This window comes from Sus scrofa, chromosome 8, assembly GCF_000003025.6.
Source record: "Sus scrofa isolate TJ Tabasco breed Duroc chromosome 8, Sscrofa11.1, whole genome shotgun sequence".
Lineage (NCBI taxonomy): Eukaryota > Metazoa > Chordata > Mammalia > Artiodactyla > Suidae > Sus > Sus scrofa.
Genome location: NC_010450.4, coordinates 19,580,273 through 19,595,900, shown reverse-complemented (window position 1 = coordinate 19,595,900; position 15,628 = coordinate 19,580,273). Strand labels below are relative to the sequence as shown.

General features: G+C 47.6%; 1 protein-coding gene across 1 annotated transcript in view; it reads left to right on the top strand.

Moving 5' to 3' along the window:
* The window catches only part of SEL1L3 (SEL1L family member 3), a 115,334-nt gene that overhangs the window by 53,884 nt on the left and 45,822 nt on the right, over window positions 1–15,628 (top strand). The window contains 2 exon segments of the mRNA XM_021101079.1: window positions 9,366–9,577; window positions 11,620–11,799. Of these exon segments, the coding sequence (XP_020956738.1) occupies window positions 9,366–9,577; window positions 11,620–11,799 (392 nt within the window).

The following is a 15,628-nucleotide window of genomic DNA, read 5'->3' as shown; positions in this document are numbered from 1 at the left end:
CACAGAGCAAGACCAGGGGTCAAACCTGCAGCCTCGTTTCCGCTGCCCACATGGGAACTCTGTGAATGGCCTGAATAACAGTCCATTGTTTGCAGATTCCACATTTTGCTTATTCATTTATTTCTTGATGGACCCTTGAAGTGCTCCCCCCTTGGCTATTGTGAGTAGTGCAGCTGTGAACCTGGTGTACAAGTATCTCTTCAGGACTTGCCTTTCTTTTGGGGGGGGGGCTTTTGGGCTTTTTGCCATTTCTAGAGCTGCTCCCGTGGCAGATGAAGGTTCCCAGGCTAGGGGTCTAATCAGAGCTGTAGCCACCGCCCTATGCCAGAGCCACAGCAACGAGGGATCCCAGCCACATCTGCGATCTACACCACAGCTCACGGCAACACCGGATCCTTTACCCACTGGGCAAGGCCAGGGATCGAACCTACAACCTCATGGTTCCTAGTCAGATTCGTTAACCACTGAGCCATGACGGGAACTCCAGGACTTGGCTTTCAATTCTTCTGTCTGTATAATTAGAAGTGGCCTGGCTGGATCATACAGCAGGTCTATGTTTCATCTTTTGAGGAACCATCATCCTGCTTTCCAGACGGGCTGCACCATCTCACCTTCCCATCAGCAGAGTGTATAAAGGTTCCAGTTTCTCCACATCCTCACCAACATTTGTGATTTTTCTGGGTCTTTGACAGTAGCCATGGGGGCCCCCGAGCACCTCCTGGGGGTGAGGTATAACTTACGTTTGTAATTTACATATAGAGCAAAACCTGGTTTCGTAGGAATGGAGAATGCAATGCTCTCATAAAGTGACAGCGTCTATGAAAGAGGGTGATGGACCGGAAGGTACCCTATGGATATGAGAGATAAAGTGGCCCGAGCAGAGCTTGTCTCACCTGTGGGACAGCCCTTTGGTCTTATCTGTGTCTCCCTTTCTCGAGCGATCACAGCTTGTTGAGGGTAGTGCAAATGTCCCACGCACATTTCCAATTCCTCCAGTGTCTGCAAGCATGCATGTAAGTGTCTCGCTTTTACCTCCAGTTCTCCCGCAGAGTCCGCAGTGGTACTGGGCGTATGTTAGCTGCATGGTTATTAGTCTTTCTTCCATAAGACCCGACCCCCCTCAAAGAACACACCCCAGCTCCCCACGCTTCTCAGCTTCCTGTGAGCTGCCTTCAAGTCCCCGCTCAACCCCTGGCTCCGCACATCCTCTTCCCTGTCCCCCTAGGCGGACGGCTCCATCTCCTGCACCCTCCTTGCCATTTGGTAGGTGCCCCCTTATCAGGTCCTGTCACTACCACATCACAGGATCGATTTGCCTGTCTGATGCCACAGGGAAGCTCAGATGTCTTCAAAGACAGCAACAGAATCTCGGTTTCCTTTGAAGACCCTCAGTAAGTATTTGTTGAGCCACTGAACCTGCTCCAAATGAATAAGTGAACTCATTGTAGGTACTCAAAACACCTTCGGGGACTTCTGGTTGCAGCTCAGTGGTCACAAACCCAACTAGTATCCATGAGGATGCAGCTTCGATCCCTGGCCTTCCTCACTCAGTGGGTTAAGGATCTGGGGTTGCCATAAATCGCAGCATAGGTCGCAATGTAGTGTGGATCCCACATTGCTGTGGCTGTGGTGCTCCGATGCGCCCCCTAGCCTGGGAACATCCACATGCCATGGGTGCGGCCGTAAAAAGGAAAAAAACAAAACATCTTTGGGGGGGGGGGGTCTGTGAATCACTGAAGGAACAAGGAATTTGACTTTCAGAGATACACGTTCAGGGTTGGCACTAGCCACACCATGACACCCATCCAGACCGATGGAGGCCGTAGGCTTATTTGCCTTTTCTCTATGTTTTCTCCTTTCTCTCCTGCTTTCCTCGTCTGCTTCCCATCAGGAGCTGCCATCCTGGCTCTGAAAACACTTTTGCAAATACCATGTTTTCCAGGGCAGCCAGGATGCTGTCTTCCAACTCTGCTTTGTCAACAACAACAACAACAAAAAGACCAGAATCCTTCTTAGTCAGTGCACGGCTGTTATAAAAGAACTCCCAAATACAGCCCTGGGGTTCTTGCTTTCAAACATCTGTAACCTTGGTGCTGAGGCATACAGGTGTCCAGACGTGAAATGGCCCTAAAGTCCATGCAGACCCAACTTGGCACCCATGTTTTGCGTACCTGCAGGCATTGCCCCAGGCCGTAATGAAAAGGGCAGATTGGCCCCCACCTGCCTCTCTACCAAGTGCCAGAGGGTACGCAAGAGGGAGGCTTCTTACATGGTGACAGCTGATGTGCTACCGTGGTATAAAATGCAGCTGTGTCCCCTGGCGGTTCCCACTCGGAAGTATCACAGGACTTGAATTAAAGACGGTAGTGCTCCTGGAGCCTCCGGCTGCCGTGCATGCAAATGGGACAGCCTTCCTGCCCCCGCATTCCGGGACCACTGCTCTGCGTCCTGATTTCCTGTGATGCTCAGTTCTAAAGTCCACCGCTGTCCAGATGCTGGGGTGAAGGGACCTCCGACACGAGACCCATGGTCCAGACTTCAGGGAGACCGTTCTGATGGGTCCATCTCTGCCGTGTTTCCTTGGGAACCTCTGATTCTCTAGGAAAATGGCTCCTGTCAGAGCAGAGACGTGGCCCTATTAGCACGGGGGCTTTTGCTAATGCTGAGATGGGGGAATTTTCCTACGCACGTCCTTTCATTCTTTAAGAGGGATGCTGGCTGTTTCCTTTATTCTCCTGTCACACCTTTCTTGTCAAAACAGAACACTTTGGATACAGAAACTCTTTGAATGGGCTCTGGCCTCAGGGCAAAGAGGGGGTGGGGACTGGCTGGGAAGAGGCTGCGGCAGGGAAGTGCCAGCCAGGACTCTGGGCCCAGGAGCTGGTGATGGTGGGAAGGGGTGAGAAAGGTCACAGAGCCACGGGGGTGGGGAGACTCAAGGCAGCGAGGGAAGCGAGATGGGTGAGCGGGCCAGCATGCCCCTCCAGACATCTGCCCAGGGGCCAGAACTGTTTACTCCCTTTCCGCCTTCATGCTGGACCGGGCACTCTGAGCCCCTGGGAGCTGCAGACTGACCACGGAAAGGCTGAGGACTGCCAGCTAGTGGTTCCCGGGAGGAGGCCAGGTCTGAGGCTGGCCTCTCCTCCCTGGGCTGACACCATCCCCATGGCTCCTTTGAAGCCACAGCCTGACTCCCGCCCCAGGCTTTGGAGGGCTGAGCGCAGGGGGCATTCCTCTACACAGCATGCCCAGGGCTTGCTGGCCGCCCTACTGTCACGCTAGCTTGTGACTAACTCTTCTTAGTTGTGCCAACAACGGCGGTGTTTATTTGGAGGCTAAAATGCAGAGCATGGGAGTTCCCGTCGTGGCTCAGCGGAAACGAATCTGACTAGTATCCATGAGGGTGCAAGTTCGATCCCTGGCCTTGCTCAGTGGGTTAAGGATCTGGCATCGCTGTGAGCTGTGGTGTAGGTCGAAGACAAGGCTCAGATCCTGTGTTGCTGTGGCTGTGGCGAAGGCCAGCGACTACAGCTCCAGTTCTCCCCTGGCCTGGGAATTTCCATGTGCCGCAAGTTCGGCCCTAAAAAGCAATACATATATACATACATACATACTTAATAAAACACGGAGCATGGAAAAAAATAGAAGCACAATGATGTTACTTAGTCATGTCAGGGTACTGTGTCCTTTAAGAGCTGTGTTCACTGTTGTTCATCGAAGGACCATTATCTTATTTTTTTATTTAAGAAAGCATGCATTAGGAGTTCCCGTCGTAGCTTAGAGGAAACGAATCTGACTAGGATCCATGAGGATGCAGGTTCGATCCCTGGTCTCCGTCAGTGGGTTCAGGATCTGGCATTGCCATGAGCTGTGGTGTAGGTTACAGATGCTCTCGGATCTGGCGTGGCTGTGGCTATGGTGTAGGCTGGCGGCTACAGCTCCTATTCGCCCCCTAGCCTGGGAACTTCATATGCCGAAGGTGCAGTCCTAAAAAAAAAAAAAAGAAAAGAAAGATACATTATAGTTTTAAAAACATACACCCAGAGAGAGAACAGGGAAAAGGAAGGAGGGGGGGGGGGGGCTCGGAGGGCAGGAGAAAAACCTTATGTAGAAAAGCAGACAGTGTGCACTGCACAGAAAAGCACAAATAATTCACTTTTGAAAGAGACACAAGCCGCCTCTTTGGGTGTCGGGAGCCAAGTGGGGCTCACAGATCAGGAAGCGCATGGGGAAAGTGCTATGTTTTTTTAAGTGTGTAAACTTGGTACAGAGCTTTCCTTTTCTGGTTAAATGGTGTTTTCTCTCACATTTTTTCTCCCTCCCTTTCAAACGTCTACTCTGGCTGCATGACACATTTTGGAAGCTTGAAACTAAAAATGACTTTCTGTGGATGCCTCCGTTCCACTCACGTTCGGGAAGCGTCTGCCTTTCTCCTAAATTCTCAGCCAGATGCAGCTCAGCTCCCTCAGAAGGCGGCTACCTTCCCACTTTCTGCTGCTTGCCGCTTTTAACGATAAGGACACAAATGGTGACCTTATGGTATTGCTGGGAAAAAAAAAAAAAAAGCAGAGAGCAAAATAAACAATGCTGTGCTGCTTGGAAGAGAGTGAGAGTTAATTAATGGCCGTGGTGCCTTTTGTTTCTTCAGCTTCTGGTGCTGGAAAAAGAAAAGTGGGAAAAGCCCTCCTACTTCTATTTCGTTTGTTTGTGTTTCATTACACCATCAATCTCCATAAACAAGGCATGTTTTTTAGTTACAGATCGACGAGAGAAAAAAAAATGCATATGCTAAACCAGATGGGCGAAATTAACAGTTTCATTAAACGGATTTTTAAATTGCCAGTTTTGCAATATCACCAGTGACATTGGAGCTTTGATTTTGTGCCACATTTGGAATTCGAACTTTAAAGAATGTGCAAAACAGCAGTTGTCCTTGACAACTATTATTACTTTATTATTATATTCACTAGTGCAGAAAATTGTCTAGATTCTTTTTCAGAGGAAATACTGATAGGTGATATTTAGGTGGGGGGAGTTAAGATTTTTAACAGGTAAAAGAAGTAATGAAGGCTTTGCAGCCTGCCTCCTTTCAACCTGCAAAGTTTTTTGGTGTGTTTGCTAAGGAGTTGGGCTTTAGGAAAGATCCCCTCCTGTTCCTTATCCCCCGCAAAAATCACAGTTGCCCAGACACTCCCGCTAATGGTTGCTGTGCCAGAAGTCAGAAGGGCAAGTGCTTCATTTGGAGTTTCCTCTGGTTTGGAGTCTCTTCTCTCCCCTGAGCCCACAAAGCCCAAGGTCTGTGGGTACCCAGGCAAAACACATCATCTTTGTTATGTGTTTGGCAGAGCAGGTGAAGCTCAAATGAATCGTAAACAAAATGTTCATGTTGCTTTGCTCAGAATGTGCACAGAGGGACAGCTGAGATGAGGATGTGTTTAAAGGTAGATCTATGAATAAGCATCAGGAGTAGGATTTCTTTTGCAACTCCATCTGAGTGCTGCCGTGCATGCGGAGTCCACGGGGAAGGTTCTTACCCTGTCTAATGGCTGGGTAGGATGGATTCTTCTCTCCACCATGCGAGGGGAAAATCCAAAATGAGATCTCCAGGCTCCTGGTGGAAAGCGGGGTTCTTATCCATTCCATCCCAACAGGTGAGCAGAGGGAGATGTGCAAGGATGTTTATTGCTGGGTTGCTGGCTCTTGCAAGAGCACTGGAAGCAACCTGAGACTCTAAAAATAGAGAACTGGTTGAAAAAATGGCACTGCTATAGAATGCAATACTCCTGAAACTTTAGGAAGAATGAGCTTCTGACTGCCAGGGACAGGTATTCGTGGTGTGTGATTAATCGAAAAAAGAGAGTTGAGGGAGTTTCCATCGTGGCTCAGTGGTTAACGAACCTGACTAGCATCCACGAGGATGCTGGTTCGATCCCTGGCCTTTCTCAGTGGGTTAAGGATCCGGCATTGCCGTGAGCTGTGGTGCAGATCGCAGATGAGTGGCTGGCATAGGCCGGCAGCAACAGCTCCGATTAGACCCCTAGCCTGGGAACCTCCACATGCCGCAGTACAGCCCTAAAAAAACAAAAGACAAAAAAAAAAAAGTTGATAGATAACCAACAAGAACCTACTATATAGCACAGGGAACTTATTAATATATTAATTTATCAACTCTATAAATACCTTATAATAACCTATAATGGAAAAGAATCCAAAAAAGAATATATGTGTGTGTGTATATGGAGAGAGAGGGAGAGAGAGAGAATCATTTTGCAGTATACCTGAAACACGATATTGTAAATCAACTACAGTTCAATAAAAATGTATATTCATAAGGGAATAAGTCAAAATCTATAGAAGCTTTTGGAGAGAAAACAGGTACCTATGCAGGCAGATAGATGGGTAATGAATTATTGTCTATGCCAAGGAAAAGTCTAGAACATATACATCAAGTTTTCAGCAGTTTATCTTCACTATTAAAGAAAGATTGGGAAAGAGGGGACTTCTATTTTTGTTTTATACAAATCTACATTGTTCCAAAAAAAATTTTTAACAACAAGCAGCTATTTTGGGGGGATTTTTACAAAAGATAGAAAGAGGAGCAAACGCCTTGTGTCTAATTTGGTAAGGTGGTTTTTTACGGCCCCTACTCCTTGGGGCGGAGACAGTAAAAGCAGATCCAAGCTGCTGGAGGGGGCTGGGGTGAGGATTTCCAGGAGCCAGAGATGGGAGTGCCTTGGGCTGGGTGGAGGCAGTGGGGGAGCTCCTTTGCCACAGCTCTGCAAGTAAAGGCATGTGCCCCCGTCAGGGCCAGCCAGCCCACCTGCGTGCGCTAAGCCACTGGCACCAGCTCGTAACCAATGGCTTGAGTTGCACAGTCTCATTCCTGGATCCTACTGGCCTCTGTGTTTAGCCTGAACCTCTGCAAGGGAATTGCTCTTAAATCCAACCTCGAATCTTCCCACTGAGAATTGTTCCTCATTGGAGACTCTGTTGATTCCTCAATGGAGTGCTGGTGGAGGGAATCTCATGTTGTTAGTAATGATTTCATTGGGGCTGGAAAGAAGAAAATCAAGAAAAATGTTGGACGTAATTCTGTGAGGGAGAACATTTTAGTGTTAAATGAGCCATATTTAAGGCTAAATGTAAACAGTATCTCTTTAAAAGGAAATAGGGGAGTTCCCGTCGTGGCGCAGTGGTTAACGAATCCGACTAGGAGCCTTGAGGTTGCGGGTTCCGTCCCTGACCTTGCTCAGTGGGTTAACGATCCGGCGTTGCCGTGAGCTGTGGTGTAGGTTGCAGACGCGGCTCGGATCCCGCGTTGCTGTGGCTCTGGTGTAGGCTGGCGGCTACAGTTCCGATTTGACCCCTAAGCCTGGGAACCACCATATGCCGCGGGAGCGGCCCAAGAAATAGCAACAACAACAACAACAAAAGACCAAAAAAAAAAAAAAAAAAAGGAAATAGTATCAAATACCATATGATATCATGTATATGTGGCATCTAAGAGATGGCACAAGTGAACCTGTCTACAAACCAGAAGCAGATTGGAGTTCCCATTGTGGCGCAGTGGGTTAAGAACTCAGCTAGTATCCATGAGGATGTGAGTTCAATCCCTGGCCCTGCTCAGTGGGTTAAGGATCTGGCATTGCTGCAAGCTGTGATGTAGGCTGCAGACACAGCTCAGGTCTGTCTTTGGTGTGTCTGTGGTGTAGGCCAGTGGCTGCGGCTCTGACTCAACCCGTAGCCTGGGAACTTCCACATGCCACTGAGGCAGCAGTAAAAGTGAAAAACAACAGCAGCAGCAACAACAACAACAAAACAGACAAACTAGAAGCAGATCACTGACATGGAGAGCAGACTTGTGGTTGCCCGGTGGAGGGTAGATGCAAAATATTACATTTAGAATGAATAAGCAGTGGGGTCCTACTGTACAGCACGGGGAACTAGGTCCAATCTCTTGGGATAGAGCATGATGGAAAATATATGAGAGGAGTTCCCCTCGTGGTGCAGTGGTTAACGAATCCGACTAGGAACCATGAGGTTTCGGGTTCGGTCCCTGCCCTTGCTCAGTGGGTTGACCGGTCCGGCATTGCTGTGAGCTGTGGTGCAGGTTGCAGACGCGGCTCGGATCCCGAGTTGTTGTGGCTCTGGCGTAGGCTGGTGGCTACGGCTCCGATTAGACCCCTAGCCTGGGAATCTCCATATGCCATGGGAGCGGCCCAAGAAATAGCAAAAAGACAAAAAAAAAAAAAATATGAGAAAAAGAATGTACATATGTATGACTGGGTCGCCGTGCTATACAGCGAAACAGTGTAAATTAACTATACTCTAATTTTTTTTAAAAAAGGAGATAGTACCTTTTCGCAATCCTACACAGCCCTTTGTAACATAGCATGTAATGGAATAGAATAGCAAACATTCAGAGGCTGAATTAATAAACAGATAATATAGGCAGATTTTAGAGCACGATAATACATTATCACTCATTTGGGTTTAAGCCTTTATGGGAGGATTGGGTATAAAAGGTATCATATAGCTTAAAGCAGTTGCATAAGGAGGTCTGTCCCCATGGAGGTAAGATGCTTATTAAAATAACGAGTTACCTCTCACTTAGGAGGTAGGGGTACTGAGTAGGAATCTGGTTTTTGTGACCTGCCATCTGGATTCTAAGCTTGGCTCAGCCACTTGCCAGCCTTTGTAACTTTAGACAAGTTAGTTGACTTCCCAGGCTTCAATCTCCTCATGCGAAAAATGGGGACACTGAGAGTAGTACGTACCTCCTAAAGCTGTTTAGAGTGCATGACAATTTGCATAAGACACTCGACCCAATAGTTGGCATTTCATAAGCCCTCAGTAAAAGTCGACTCATTCTTTTTATTGTATTTAGAAACCCACAAGGCAAACTGGAGGCCAAAGATGATAAGAAAGTATCTCAAAAGAACGTTCTTGGGCTCAACTTTTTATTGCAGCACCTAGGAACTATTTCTCAGATAAAACACACTCTTCTTCAGAGTCCTAGAGGGAAAAAAAAAATCTCTCTGGCAGTTTCGGTGGTCCTGACATGGTGGTGAGTTACACCGAGTAAATTGCTCTCTTGAGGCGCTTTCTCAGCTATAGAAGGCACATCCTTTTCCCCAGAATAGAGGCTGTCATTTAGTGCCAAAGGAAAAACTAGTTCCAGAATGACACCGTGGCATCCCCAACGGGTTTGATTTACCTCCCCAGAAGGTGGTATATTTCAAAGCACTGCAGGACCAACCCTATTAATAACTCAGGTGATTTAATTGGCTTTTCCCACTTCTTTTTAAAGCCATGTCAATCCCGTGGTAGTTAATTGTGTGGGCTGTGAATTGTGTTATTTACAGTGCCAAGGAGCCAAAACGAATCTGTGTTAGAAGTCGGTGGGCGGATGTTCGAGAAGGCAGTAAAGAGACTCTCCAGTGTTGATGGTCTACACCAAATTAGCTCTGTCGTCCCCTTTCTGATGGATGCCAGCTGCTGTGGATACCATAAAGCATCCTACTACCTCGCCGTCTTTTATGAAACTGGATTAAATGTACCTCGGGATCAGCTGCAGGTAGAGTATTTCATGAGGTCTAGAAACATCAGTCACCTGCATTATATTTGCAGAGTAAGACTCTCATGTCCCAGTGGCACTGGTCGTGTTCATGCTCCCCAGAGTCCCTTAAAATCTTTACACTTAAAAAAACAGCCTAGGACTTCCCGTCGTGGCTCAGTGGTTAACAAACCCCACTAGCATCCATGAGGACAAGGGTTCGATCCCTGGCCGCCCTCAATGGGTTAAGGATCCAGTGTTGTCATGAGCTATGGTGTAGGTCACAGATGCAGCTAGGATCTGGCATTGCTGTGGCTGTGGTGTAGGCCAGTGGCTACAGCTCCAATTGGACTCCTAGCCTGGGAACCTCCATATGCTGCTGGTATGGCCCTAAAAAGACAAAAAGACAAAAAAGAAAAAAAAGAAAGAAAAACAGGAGTTCCCATCGTGGCTCAGTGGTTAACGAATCCGACTAGGAACCGTGAGGTTGCGGGTTCCATCCCTGGCCTCACTCAATGGGTTAAGGATCCGGCGTTGCCCTGAGGTGCGGTGTAAGTTGCAGAATCGGCTCGGATCCCGAGTTGCAGTGACTGGTGTAGGCCAGCAGCTACAGCTCCGATTCAACCCCTAGCCTGGGAACCTCTATATGTTGAGGGAGCGGCCTTAGAAAAGGCAAAAAGACAAAAAAAAGAAAGAAAAAGAAAGAAAGAAAAACAGCTTAGGGCTCTATTAACCACAGATCTCCTGCTTCTGGTGAGTGAAAGCAGCACTTCATCTATTTCTGGACCCAGCATCGGAATAGTATTGTCCACTGTCTAAGGAATAGATTGGGCAGGACTTCCCAGGACCCCCGTCCTTTAAGGACAGGTGCCTGCTACCCAATTCTTGTAACTCTTCTGGCTGTGAGTCCATCATCCCCTATGATTTTTTAGCTGAGTGAAACATTTGGACCTCTAAGCAACGTACTGTCGCAGTCAGCCTTCTGCCGTTAAAATTAAAGACATTCTAGACAGTTTTGTGTGCGGTGCAGAATGCAGATTCATTATGCAACTTGTCTTAACATTTAGAATTCCATTTTGATGAGTGCTGCTACATGGTCCCTGATCGTTTTTAGTTTTTGTGTTTGCACACGGGATCGTTCATCCTGGATTTAAAGAGACTCAGACCTTCCCAGGCGGCTCCATGTTCCCTTCAAGGGACTTCCTTGTGTGCCTCTGCTCATGGATGCTCAGGATTGACGGCATGCTTTCCTGATGCAGTCCCCACCGGGGTGGAACCGTGTAGAAGGTTCTAGTCCCGTCTCTGCTACACAGTGCCTGGTTGGCCAAAGAAGGACATATGTCTTCAACTCTCTGAGCTCTGTTTCCACAACTCTGATATACGGTTGTTGGGCCAGTTGATCTGTTTTTTTAGGGCTGCTCCCTCGGCCTATGGAAGTTCCCAGGCTGGGCATCAAATTGGAGCTGCAGCTGCCGGCCTACACCACAGCCATTGCAACTCAGGATCTGAGCCACATCTATCACCTAAACCACAGCTCAAGGCAACGAAGGATCCTTAACCTACGAGCGAGGCCAGGGATCGAACCCACATCCTCATTGATACTAGTCGGATTCCTTTCTGCTGTCCCACAATGGGAACTCCGGGCCAGTTGATCTTTAAAGACCCTTCCCAATGGTACTATTCTGAGAGTGTAAGGCTGGGGCATGGGCCGTTCTTCAGATCGTCTGGCCAGAGATGACATAGCTGAAGCAGGCCAGGATCCTTCGAACTGTCAGCAGATACAGAGTGATGCTCTGAGGCCAGTCGGGGCAGACCCCATGCTCACGGAGAAAAGAGCAAAGGAGTTTTAAGCTCTTAGACATTGAGGACAAACACCTGGGGATTTTGCAAACCGTTAGAAGGCTCTTGTGGCTTCTTTTCTAAAAAATTTTTCAAAGGCATGTGAACTGGTTTCTGGACTGACTAGGCTCGTCCGTAGAGTGGGGGCCACGTGACTGTTCTATGTTAGGATACTACGATCCCCTCCTCTAATCGTCTGAACGCTGCCGATTTCTTCCAAACAGGGCATGTTGTATAGTTTGGTTGGAGGCCAGGGCAGTGAGAGGCTGTCTTCCATGAACCTTGGGTACAAACACTACCAGGGTATTGATAAGTACCCCCTGGACTGGGAGCTGTCCTACGCCTACTACAGCAACATCGCCACGAAGACTCCCCTGGACCAGCACACGCTGCAAGGCGATCAGGTACGAGAGAAATGGGTGGAGATGGTTATGGCCCTGCTTACTAGGACTCCATGAGCAATTGGAGAAATTGTATCCACGCCCGTGGCCGGTCTATTCGCTGGACTTCCGAGGACGAGCCTAATCGAATGCAGAGAACAGCTTCCCTGCATTCCCCAGTGCCTGTTTCCTCACTGGGTTCTCAGGCTGGAGGCAGGAACAAGCCTACATCTGGGTGTGAAAAGCTTTTCTTGAGCGGGAGGACTGGGATGGGAAGGGTAGATACAGCCCTGGACAGATTTCTGGTACATGTTTTTTTTTTTGCTGATTTTGAAAAAAAAAAAAAAAATATGTACCAGAAACAGGCATTTTGTCTTGTCTTTGTTCCAAAATCACGTGACATGGTGGGATCTGGAGATGCCAGGGGAGATGGAGTTAAATTGGGCGGAGACAGTAAGCCAAGGTCTCCAATCAGTACATCACAAACAGGCAGGGTCTACAATGAAAGGATGCAAGCGCCATCCTTAGCTATGCTCCCGTGCTGCCGGGCGCCTCCAGAAATACCTGCCCATCACGTGAGGCTTGCTAGCGCAGTGCCCCCAGCTGACTGACCGCAGGCAATGTTTGAAGATTCTGCCTCATCCTGGATTTAAGGACTGGATGAGGGGCACTAACTCCAGCCCCCAATTTTGCAGCTTCCCACATCTTATTGACTCATTAAGCAAAGAAATCAGTGGCTTACATCTGCCCCCTCCCAAAACATAACATGTTTCCGTTGGACCAACGGATGGTTTGTTTGGGGGACCATGAATAAAAAGGTATAAGTAAAGATGATAGTATAAGGATAAAAAGAAAGCTGCCCTGGAGTTCCCTGGTGGCCTAGTGGGTTAAGGATCTGGCATTGTCACTGCTGTGCCGTGGGTTCTATTCCTGTCCTGGGAATGCTCCATGCCATGGGTGCAGCCAAAAAAAAAGAAAGCTGGAGTTCCCGTTGTGTCTCAGTGGTTAACGAATCCGACTAGGAACCATGAGTTTGCAGGTTCGATCCCTGGCCTTCCTCAGTGGGTTAAGGATCCTGCGTTGCTGTGGCTCTGGTGTAGGCCAGTGGCCTGAGAACCTCCATATGCCGCAGATGTGGCCCTAGAAAAGGCAAAAAGACCAAAAAAAAAAAAGGAAAGAAAGCTGCCTGTAGAAGATGTAGATTTGCATTCAGTAGGAGGGGAACATGACATGGTTGGCTTCTTGGAATGTATTTTTCTATATCTCTTTCACCAGAATGGATTTAAGATGTTTTGATGGTCTTAGCACTTGAGGCAGTTGAGTCTAAAAGGCCAAGTCATCTGTACCTGGAGTTGGCAATTTTTTTCTCTAAAAAGCCAGATAGATGGTAAATATTTCAGGCTCTGTTTTTACAGTCACTCTTGCAACTATTCAACTCTGCCAGAGACAATGTATAAACCAATGGGGTGCCTGGCTGTCTGCAGCCGTAGACAGCAGATTACTGCATGATCAGATTTGGCCCTGATCTAGGCTATAAATTCATGATTTTCCTGCTTCTGCTTAGTGAGCCTGGGGGATAGGTCAAGATCGTGGAAACTTAGTCACATCAGCTAACTAAGATCCAGACCCATCACTGCTCCTTGCCTTGACTCAGAAACCCCCATGCCATGTGCAGCAAACTTAGACTTTGCTGATTAGGAATGAATGGTTTCTGGAAAAGACATCTACCGTGGCCACTGGACAGTTAGGAAATAAATAACTCAGAGATTCAGGTTGTCACTGGACATGCAGCACGAGTCAAGCTGTGAAACCCCAAGAGGTTGTCTGTATAGTCATTCTAGTTCCTTTCGAAAATAATGACATCTCTTGAATAAACTAACACGCTCTTATCATTATCATCATCATCTCTTCTCCCAGGATATAGAAGCTGCCTGCAAAATTTCGCCTTGCTTTGACAGGAATTGATTTATTAATTGATAACTTTTTTTTTTTAGGTCTTCCAACTTTTATTTTTTTATTACTCAAATAAATTGATCACATCTGTAGTTATATAATGATCATTAATTGATAAAGTTTTTAAAAAAGAATTCTTCTGAAAAGGCATTCCGTCAAAACCAAGCCACAAAATAATGTTGGCTTTGTCCCACTAAGCCTCAATGGGTTAATGATGCCCTCTGCGTATACAGTAGACTTTTAGGAATTCTAATTCAGCATAAATTAGCAATGGGAGTTGGTATGTGGCTAACAAGCTCCTTTTCTTTTGAAGATTTGGCACATGAAATGTTATGATTATGAAAGAAAATGTTTAATTGGTCAGAACCAGAGAAGATGAATAGAGAAGATCCATCTTGCAGCTGGAAAGTCGTGTGATTAAGAATCACAGATACGAATTATACAGTTAGAAGGTTGGATCATAGCTCGTTTTCTTAAGAATGTGTAATTAATGGCTTCTCGAGAATTTGAGCAGGTGTCGTACGTTGATTTAAATGTTCTTTTGTTAAGATATCTATTAATTCTCCAGCAGCACATAACAGATGAGGAGATGTGGAAAGCCAGACCCCTAATTAACAAACCAAGGACCCGTCAGTAACTTCTTTCTTGATTCTTGTTTCATTGTCTCTTTTATGTACCTCGTGGTTCCCATCCCTTCATCTTCTTCATTAGGAATCTCGCTCCGCGTCACTTATGATGTAGGGGACTCTGCTTCAGGTTAAAGAGAAAGAAGTTGCTAGGGTTTTGTTCTTTGTTTGTTTTTCTGGCTTAATCACACACGGGTTCCTCTCATTCTCTTTAGTCCTTAGTATTTGCTCTTCCGAAAGACTTTTGGGCCTCAGGCTTCCCTCTCTTCACCTTCTAGAGAGCCAGGGATCTCATCCCCACCCCTCCTTGCAACTGCCGTCCACAGACGGATGACACACAAACCTTACTCTCAGCCTGAGGGCTGAGGTCTTTGTTCCAAGCCCCCACCTGCAATGGTAACAAACTGCAAAGGAAACACGCCATCTCCTCCTCTCCATTCCCCGCCGACATCTCAACCAGTGGCACCGCTGACCTTGCCGGCAACTGGGGAGATCCCCCCATCGTCCCACCAGTTATAATCCCCAACAGTCTACATGCCAGTTTCTGTCTCCTCCCACTGCCATCCAACGTGCTGTCACAGCCACAACTGCCCTTCATCGTCTCTCCCCTGAGCCTCTCGTGATGGACTGAATTATGCAATGAACTGGCCCCTAAGTTCATGTGTTGCAGTCCTTACCCCCAGTGCCTCAGAATGGGACACTGTATCTGTCCATAGGACCTTTGAAGGGGTGATTAAGTTAACGGAGTCATTGGGTGGCCCTAACCCAGTGTGATGGGTGTCCTTACGAGAAGAGGAGGCAGAGATGAAACAGAGGGATGACCATGTGGGGACACAAGCTGAGGAGCGGGGCTTGGAAGAAACGAGACCTGCCAGCATCTTGACCTTGGACCTCCAGCCTCCAGAAGTGTGAGCAATTTCATTTCCGTGGTTTAAGCCACGACGTCTGTGGCATTTTGTTACAACAGCCCCGGCGAATGAACATGCCTGCTGCCTGGCCTTTCTGTCACCAGTCTTGTCCCTTCCCGTTCTCTTGGCACCGAGGTCAAAGTGGGCTGAAGACAATAGAGGTTTTCCACCTGGCTACGTGCTGCGTCACCTGGGGGCTCAAGGAATAGCTTCCCACCTTCTTATCCAAGTGACTGGGAGGGGGGAGGCAGAGGGAGGAAGGGGGCGACATGTAACTCGGGTGTGTGTGTGTGTGTGTGTGTGTGTGTTTAAAGTTCCTCAAATGATGCTCACGTGCAGTACTGACATGACTCAGTACGGAAGCAC